General features: G+C 31.9%; 1 protein-coding gene across 1 annotated transcript; it reads right to left on the reverse strand.

The window, feature by feature from the left end:
• Positions 1–1,080: 1,080 nt before the first annotated feature.
• On the reverse strand, positions 1,081–7,917 carry LOC133794449 (ABC transporter C family member 8-like). The gene is made up of 11 exons (XM_062231673.1): positions 5,889–7,917; positions 5,135–5,455; positions 4,957–5,043; positions 4,099–4,716; positions 3,837–4,001; positions 3,460–3,754; positions 3,132–3,346; positions 2,727–3,032; positions 2,562–2,625; positions 2,209–2,448; positions 1,081–1,361 (listed from the first exon to the last, which is right to left on the reverse strand). The coding sequence occupies exons 1-11, from the start codon at positions 7,872–7,874 to the stop codon at positions 1,255–1,257; spliced, it is 4,404 nt and encodes a 1,467-aa protein (XP_062087657.1). The 5' UTR covers positions 7,875–7,917; the 3' UTR covers positions 1,081–1,254.
• Between the last annotated feature and the right edge of the window lie 1,781 nt (positions 7,918–9,698).

Here is a 9,698-nt window from a genome sequence, read left to right on the forward strand (position 1 = left end):
CCCCTCCTCGATTCTCGCCGTGCCTCAGACCTCATCCCAGCATCATCTACGACTGATCTTTAAATCTCGCGAGACAACTTTGCATCGCACATCAGACTTTGCTTCGCAGCTTCAAATCTCCATCTTCGACGGAGAAGCAACGGTTCCAGATCTTGTTCTTCGACAATGAGAGCTTCAGTTCTCATCTCGTTAGCAACGTCTATGACCGGTGAAGACCATCTGGGCAATGAAAACCTGTAAAAAGAAGAAGATGGAGCAAAGCAAGAGGAAGAAGAAAAGGGTGAAGAACCCTACTTTTTTTTTTATGGTTTTTAATTTTATTTTATATTTTAGAAATTTTTAATTTTTTCTTAACTTTATATCTTAATTTTACTTTTAAAATTAAAAATATTTTAATTTTTTAATTAAGTAATAAAATTTTATTTTAAAATGAATATAATTTATTTTCTACTTTAAAATATATTTTTAATTATTTAATTAAGTTATTAATTATAAAATTTGAGGATATTTTAGTCTTATAAAAAATTATTTGACCAAAATCAGACTGAGGTATCCTTTTGATCTTATTTGTAAAACATAGAATCATAATTATTATTTAACAAAACACAAAGTTGAATCAAGTATTCAAGCAATATACAGGTCAAACCAACATTTTTCCTTTTTCCTTATTATTATTATAGTCCTGCTTTTCTTAAAGTCTTAAAAATCCATTTTTTTTAGATCATGACAAACACAAGAGGAATAATTGAAAATGGCACCCTTGACCTCTCTTTTTTATTTATGTATATATATATAAATTTAATGTAACTTTGAATCCAGTCCACGTAAAAAATTACATTGATCAGCAGTACATTAGTGATTATTTTTATTTTGTTGCATGGTTAACTTTTTTGTTTTTTCTTTATAATTTGCGACCATTAAAAACAATGGCTGCTTAATTAAGATTGTTATACTTATACCTTATCAAGCCGAACCTGGACTAGGACATCCAAGCCCAAGTTTAGGACCTCCAAATAATAAGAGTTTAATAAAAAATAAAGTAATATATTTTGTTCAGTTATATTTGGAACACAAAATCCCTTCTCCGCCAAATTTTAAAAAATTAATAAAACTGTTCTTACTTAGGAATGGATAATAGCTTTCCAAAAAAAAAAAAAAAAATTCATAATTTGTTCAGTCCAGTAGTACTGATCAAATAAATTTTTATTTAAATATATATTTTTTTAATTTATAATTATTGCTAATAATATATTTTTATTGTGAATTCTTGTTGCAGCTTGACCAGTATTCTGCTACAAGCTTGGAGAAATAGGAGTTGGCATCCAAAATCTTTGAAGGCTCATCATACTCAACCAGCTTACCTGCAAGTTCAACAAAATCTCCAGTTTTAAGTTTTTTTTTTTTAAAAAAAAAAGAAGGAAATCAATGCTTTATATATAAACACACATAAATATAAACATAATGTATGTTTGTTTAATTTTATTTATAGAATTTATTAATTATTTTTATTAAATTTTTATTATTGTCATATAATTTTAAATAAATAAAAAATATTATATATAAAAGAACATATTAAATAAAAAATTAAACAAAAATATTTTGTATGATTTAAAAAAATATATGTAATATAATAACTTTTTTTAAACATAAATGATACTTTTTTTAATAAAAATTAAGATTATGTATTATATGTTATTATTATAATAATATTTTAGAATATTTAAACTCATATTAATATAATTAGTAAAAAATTAGGATTATATATTATTATCATAATAAAATTTTATAATATTTAAATTTATATTAATATAATTATTAAATATTATATATTATTATAATAATTATATTTTATAATATTTGAATTTATATTAATATAATTATTAAATATTATATATTATATATTATTATAATAATTATATTTTATAATATTTGAATTTGAATCTATATTAATATAATTATTATATATATAGAGTTTTATATTAAATATTATTATAATAATAATATTTTATAATATTTAAATTTATATTAATATAATTAATAAATATTTATTTGTAGTTTTATTGATATATTTTGTAGAATATTCCGTTAAAACTAACAAAAACAAATTTTTAAAACTAAGAAACTAAAATTTTTTGTTATCTACGCCCATTTTATATAGAAGACATATTATATATATGTTATTACAGGGATGAGTGGATCAAAGCATACCATAAGAGAGGACCATGACCATGTCACTATCTATAACAGTAGGAACTCTGTGAGCTACTGTTATGACTGTACATTCTGAAAATTCTTGCCTAATGATCCTCTGAAGAATTGCATCTGTGGAAGAATCAATGGAAGCAGTAGCCTCATCAAGGACTAGAATTCTATTCCTCTTTAGTAGAACTCTACCAAGGCAAAAGAGCTGGCGTTGACCAGCACTCCAATTTTCTCCTTCATCACTCACTGTTGAACCCAGTGCAAAGATTAATATCACTAGAGACCCAATTGTTGAACAAGATAAGATAAACAAGAATGATCATGTTCATCATTTTACACAGCAAGAAACTTGAACTCACCAGTTGAATCCAGTAGATTGGGTAGGTTGCTAACTGTTGCTTTAAGCTGACACTTGTCTAGAGCCTAAAGTTTGGAAAGAAGAAAAACATGAAACTTAATTGTTATATTAGCAAATTCTCTTTTGGTATTCTGCCAAAATGGGATAAAAGAATCAAGTGGCTCACCTGCCATATTTCATCATCAGAGTATAGGCCAAGAGGGTCTAAGTTGGTTCTAATGCTACCCCTGAAAAGAGTTGGTTCTTGGGGGATAATACTGAGGTTCATCCTCAAATCTTTTAGACCAATACTGCATATGTCAAGTCCGTCTATGATAATTTTCCCACTTGCTGGGTCCACTAAACGAAATAAAGCACTTATGAGTGTTGTTTTCCCACTTCCTGTCCTTCCCACAACTCCTACTCTAGTCCCTTCTTTGAATGTGCATGTGATTCCCTTGAGAACTACCGGTGCATTTGGGCGATATCTAATCTGTAACCAACCAAATGAAATATCAATTACAGTGATTGATTGGTTGATAACAAGTTACTACGCAAACAACAATACTCCAATGAGCTTTGGATATTTTACCTTTAGAGATTGCAACTCTATCCTACCCTTGGTGGGCCATGAAGAAGGTGGCCTATTTCCCTCAATGATTGCTGGAGGTTCTTCTGGAATATGCATGAATTGTTTGATCCTTTCAACTGAAACAATGTAGTTGGCTAAGTTGCAATACCATCGAGTCAAGAAAATTTGTGTTCCTGTTAGTGACAAGGCATAAGAAAGAGAGAGCCCCACAAGCCCTGCAAGCCAAAACATTCAATAATTGATGAGATTATTAGTTTATGCTTTTCAATACTTTTGAAACCAAGTTTTCTATGTTGAAAGGAATAAAAACAAGGTGTTGGAATAGTACCTGGAGCTACCTGACCCTTTGGAACTAATATAAGGAAAAAAGCTGCAGTGAAAAGGGTCAAATTTTGAAGTACTTCTATTCTTAGAACTAACCACTCTATGGCTGCATTGGACAGATAGAACAAAGCTGCATCTGTGTCCACGAGTTTTAGGTAATTTTTGAAGAATCGATCCACTGACCCAAAAGCTCTTATTGTGACTGCACCAAGTGATGTTTCAGATACAAAGTTGGTAACAGGAGCTTTTGTTGTTCCATTAATTCTTATTAGCTCCCTAGCAGTAGCTAGATAATAGCCCTTTTAATAACCAAACCAATTATTAGCTCCATCATTCTATTAAAGAAGAAACATCAATGAACTAACTAAAGTTTATGCCTACCTGAACATATATACTAGCAACCAGGCTGAAAATACCAACGATAAGAACTTGCCATGTGACAGAAGTCATAATGCCAATCATTCCCAGAAGTTCAACAACACCAGCCAGTACAAAAACGACAGAGAAAGGTATGTCGTAGTCCAGAATACTCAAATCTGATGAAGCCTGTGAAGAAGATGAAAATATAGTGGGATAGTTCTGAGAAGTCACTAAACTAAAGAGCAAATTTCTTTCAAGCGATGTTAGGAACATGAAAACTTACTCGGGTCAAGATTCGGCCAACTGGGGTGGAGTCAAAGAACAGCATGGGAGCTTTAAAAATAGCATTGGTGAAACCATTGAAGAAAGCTTTCGAAGCTTTTATTCCAAGACAAGCTCCAAAAAACGATCTAAGATACACAAAGACGGCACTAAGTGTTGAAATTCCAGTATAAACACCAACCAACATTCCACTTGTGATCTTAGGAAATTGAATAGCTAGAGCTAACCAATAAGTGGCGGCAGCTTGCAATGAGAAAAAGCCAAACTCAGTTAATGCGATTAAGAATAGTAGAAGTGACCCTTTAGAGACAAGAATATAATCCTTAAATGGCTTCCAACGCACATCACCAATCTCTTTTTCTTCTTCTTGTGTTAATTGCACTCCTGGTTGACCATTTGCAGAGATTTCTTCTTCGCTGTATTGTTTGGAGTATGAACCATAACTCTCCTCTGTCCTTGACTCATCTACCATATGAGATTCTCCTTGTCCATCATTATTCGAAACACCCAGTGTAGATATTGCATCTTTATGAGCATTCACAAGCTCTTCAAATGCTTTCCCAGCTTTCAGGAGTTCCTCATAACTTCCTGAGTGAGTAATATTTCCATCTTCCATTACCTATAAGCAAAAAAGAAACAATTTTCCTATAAAAAGTGTCAAATATCAAATATATAAGAGAATATTATCACACTTATCATCAGACTATGATGAATTACTTTGCTTTTGTTAATTAGTTTTGAAATAGAATCTCATAAATTTTAACAGTGTTAAAGTCCAAAACTGAAACGAGCATCTGATTCATTAAAAGAAGAGCATAATTAATTTTTTAAAAAAATATAAAAGGTGGCCAATATTTACCAGAATTTTATCAACTTCAGAGAGAAACTCTACTTGATGAGTCACTAGAATAACAGCTTTATTTCTGAGAGCAGCCATGACACATTCCTGCATATTTTCACCAAACAAATAGTGCATGATCAGAATTTAAAGTTTTGTTTTCATGCCTATGAAAGTGATCAAATTTCTGTTTTCTTACATTGAAGAGAGTGGCAGCAGTGTGCGCGTCAACTGCACTGAAGGGGTCATCAAGGAGATAGGTATCTGCATCATTATAGACAGCTCGGGCAAGCTGGATTCTTTGCTTCTGTCCTCCGCTCAAGTTAATCCCTCTCTGCCCTATCTCTGTAAGGTCTCCATGGCTGAAACCGTTAATGTCCTTATCTAAGGCACATGCTTCGATAGCCTTTTCATATAGGCTTTTGTCCATTGGTTTTCCATAGAGTATGTTATCACGAATTGTCCCACTTTGTATCCAAGAAGTCTGAGAAACATAGGCTATGGATCCATATACTTCAACCTATTTGCAAACATAAAACAACATGAATTAAAGAGAATTAGTACGTGTTTGGCAGATAGTTTTCCAGTTTGTTTGTGCAATAATCTTGTTTTTGATAATATTTTGCAAAATGATCTTCAACATAGTCATAATCATGTTTAACATACTCCATACCTTACATACATGTTTGTTTTGAGTAATTGAGTTCCTTGGGTAAGTGTAAAGAGGTTTATAACAGTAGTAATATTAAATATCCTTCAAATACATATAAGGCGCAAAAAAATTATTAAATTTACCCTAGAAAATTTGAACCAGAAATTTCCAAACACCTGGAGTGACATTTTGCTAAGAATTATCCCATCTAGCAAAGTAACATTAAAAAAATTATATATTTTCACAAATTACTCATACTCCAGAGAAATATTATATGGTCTATTATCTGCTCTGTACTTACAGTTCCTGATAGCTTTGGTATCTCTCCGAGTATAGCATATAAGAGTGATGACTTTCCTGCGCCAACTGGTCCACAAATTGCTACTTTCTGCCTCAACCCTATCGCCAAATTTACATCTTTTAGTGTTGAATGTATCGACTCTGGATCCCAACTGAAATTGCCTCCTTGAATTTCCAAGCTCTTATCTGATCTGGGAAATGAGTGTCTTCTTTTTTCCTCGTCTTTGAGCTCATCATCGAGCAAAAATGAATTCAGTCGTTCAAACGAGACCTTTACTTGGATCATTGCTGAAAGGGCCTCTGGTATCATTCTGACAGGCTCTCCCATGGTCCTCAAAGTAGCGAGAACAGTGAAAATGGTGCTTGCATTGAGTGGGGCACTACGAAGAAGAACGCATCCAAAGAAGACAACCGAGGACACAATGGTTGGGGACATCCAATACAGTAAAGTCCCATAAACCTTCTTAAATTGTGACTCTGATAACCATTTGAGTTCACGATCACGACGGGAGTTGATCAAGTTCTTGAACTTTTCTTCCCACGATTGAAGCTTAATGATTTTCATGCTGTTTAGGATTTCTGAAGTGGACCTGAGTCGCTCATCTTGAGCAACCATGAACTCGTATTGACACTTTTGGAGTATCTTTGCGAAAGGCACGTTAAGGAGTCCACATATGAGTAGAGGAAGTAAGCCAGGAAGAGCACCGTAGCCAGTGACCTTGAAAAGAACAACAATGGCTAGTAAAAGCTGGAGCCCAGAACTCCATCCCAAGTGGAGCCACCATGAACATTCACCCATTCTGTACGCATCAACTGCAACATAGTTCACTATCTCTCCGGTTGAGTGCCTTTTCCTTCCCAAACTGGAGAGCTTTAGCTGCTTTTCGTAGACTGCCACCATTAAGGCTGATCTCATTCTCATCCCACTTCTCCTTGAGTAGAAAAACCAGTGCCTTTGAGTTAAGGACTCAACAACCTTGGTAAGAACAAGACACCCCAAGATAGAAAGACCTTGCTGCAGATTTTCCTCTTTGCTATTCGCATAATTTACAAAAGCATAGAGTATGAGAGGAGAAACTACTACAGAAATTGTCCTTAGAAGTACACAAATGCCTATATACACATTTTCTTTCATGTACACTTTTACTATTGCCCAGAGGACAAAGTTCATGGTTTTGTCTGGGCTACTCTTCTCCCTTAGAAGCCCATCCCATGCTTGTTTGAACTTTTGGTAGCCTATGTTGGATTCATCTTCCGAACTTAAAGAAGGGATGTCTTCAAGAGACAACGGTTTCGAATATCCCAAGCTAAGCAACGGGCCAATCCACGAAAACGTCAATTTCTCAAGAAAGCAAGCCCTGCCTACTTCTGTTTTTCTGTTCTCAGTCTTTTGGACAAGAGGCTGGGATAGACTGTTGTCTTCGTTATGCTGAGAAACCAGTCGTAGGATATTCATAAAAGCACAAACCAGAAGCAAAAGATTCACAATCCATAGCACTATGTCTATAACCTTGATGCTTTTTGCTCTGATCAGTGTTTCAACGTTTAGAGCTGAAATCAAAGAAAAGAAGGAAACCCACCAGACAGAGTTCAGAACTCTAATCCATTTTGTCTCCTGAAGTAGCAAAGATACTGAAAGAGATATCCAAATCAGTGCTCTGACAAGGCAAACCAACCAGCTCGAATGGTCAAATATGTCTCCTTTTGCATTTAGATTACAAAAACCAGCAACAAGATATGCAAGGCTTGTGAGACCACAGCAAATTGAAACAGCTATGAAAGCCCAACCCCTTCTGTTTGTAGTGCTTACGTTATGCTTCCTTAAAGAAACTACAAGCGAAGACAGGCAGTACACACCTAGGAACAGCAAATTTAAAACATCTACGGTAATTCTTTGGATGTAATAAGAAGAACCCATGTCAAATTTTCCACCAAAAACCGATGAAAACATCCCTTCATAATGAAAGAAAAAAGAAATGAATCGCATAATTATTCGTCGAACAAATGGATAGTTAAGACAAAGTCACTAAACTAATGTTAACAGACTCATGGAACTGTATTGTGCATGTCATACATTTTCACTTCATTGTAAAATCATTATAATACAAACCAAGTGAGCTCTCAAAGGAGGCCACCACCATTGTTGAAGAAACTTAAGTATTTTGTGAGTTGTGTATGTTTTGCAGGCTGCAGCAGTAGGCCGTTTACAGCAAAACACACGTAACTATTGTTCATCCACTCACTACCCCTTTTGTTGTATCTAAAATTTTATTAGATAAAATGAAAATGTCACCTCAAGTTTTTTATCTCAATTTTAGTGTTCACTGTATGAACATATCAAGTAGCACTTAACTGGCAATATCTATAAGATTTATTAAAGAACAGTATGATAAATATATATATGTAGGATACATATCTATATATATATAAAGGATGATGAGACACCTAAAATTACTCCAAGATGAGACACCCTAAAATTACTCAAAAACTATTTTTTTTATTTTCTCCTTTAATCTAATTCTTTTATTCATTTTTATTAATAAGGAGATGATATGTCATTCTAAAATTACTCCAAATTATTTTTTCTTTTAATATAATTTTTTTAGTTTTTTTTATTAATAATTATTTAAACTTTATTTTTTTAGATATTTAAATAAGATATTTTTTTAATTAAATACCTAATAAACTAACAAAAAATAAAATAAAACAAAAACTATACTAAACGTTATTTTTTTAGATATTTAAATAAGGTATATTTTGAATTAAATACCTAATGAACTAACAAAAAATAAAATAATAAAAAAACTACAAATATATACTACATCATATACTAATAAAATAACATAAAATATTATCCAAACGAGTAATCAACATTTTGATAAAACATAAGGTCCACGAGTTTATTTTAAAAAATAAAGGGTCCAAACGGGTAATCGGCTAAAATACAAAGTTCAAAATGGTGTGTATATATAATTTACTTTCTATAAAGAATTTTTAACACTTTGAATAAATACATAGTCCAAAGGTTAATTTTTAAAAATAAATAGTCAAAACAAGTAATCGGTCAAAATATAGTGTTCAGATAACCAATCTATCTATTTCTATTTTTAACATCTTGATAAAACTTGAGATCCACAAGTTAATTTTTAAAAATAAAGACCCCAACGAGTAATTGGCTAAAATATAATGTTCAAAATGATGTGAACCCTTACAAAAAAACATAAATTATAAATAATTTAATTTTTATAAAGAATTTTTAACATTTTGAATAAATATATGGTACAAATGTTAATTTATAAAAATAAAGGGTCAAAACGAGTAATCGGCCAAAATACAATGTTCAAATAATCCATCTATCAAATCTTATATTTAACTTTTTGACAAAACACGAGTTCTAAAAGTTAATTTTTAAAAATAAAATGTTCAAACGGGTAATCGCCCAAAATAAGTCTTACACAAAACATAAATTTCTATATACATAATTTAGACTTTTTATAAAAAAAATCACGCAAAGCGTATAATAATGATAATAATAATAATAAATAAATGCACACGTATAACAAATTTTTTGAACTTTGTTTTTGGTACTTTAATTATTCAGAATTTTTAAAATCTTGCAAGAGATTTGATATAAAATGGACACCATTATGAAAAAAAAAATTGTATTCAATACGCCCTCACGTGTCCATATAAGGAACATATTGTACGAATATGGTGAAAAAGAATCCATGTCGTGCGATTCTCCTAAAAGTATTTTAAAATATGTATATTTTTTAATAATTACAAAAAACTGCGAGAAAGGCGGTTATGT

This window comes from Humulus lupulus, chromosome 8 (genome assembly GCF_963169125.1).
Source record: "Humulus lupulus chromosome 8, drHumLupu1.1, whole genome shotgun sequence".
NCBI classification, from domain to species: Eukaryota; Viridiplantae; Streptophyta; class Magnoliopsida; order Rosales; family Cannabaceae; genus Humulus; species Humulus lupulus.

What these genes read in the sequence shown, in the direction of transcription:
- LOC133794449 (XM_062231673.1), bottom strand. Translation starts at nt 7,874, where the DNA reads ATGCGATTCATTTCTTTTTTCTTTCATTATGAAGGGATGTTTTCATCG. An exon ending in TTGGCCGAATCTTGACCCGA is followed by an intron (nt 4,002 to 4,098) that starts GTAAGTTTTCAT and finishes TCTTCTTCACAG; the next exon opens with GCTTCATCAGATTTGAGTAT. An exon ending in GGTCATGGTCCTCTCTTATG is followed by an intron (nt 1,362 to 2,208) that starts GTATGCTTTGAT and finishes TTGAACTTGCAG; the next exon opens with GTAAGCTGGTTGAGTATGAT.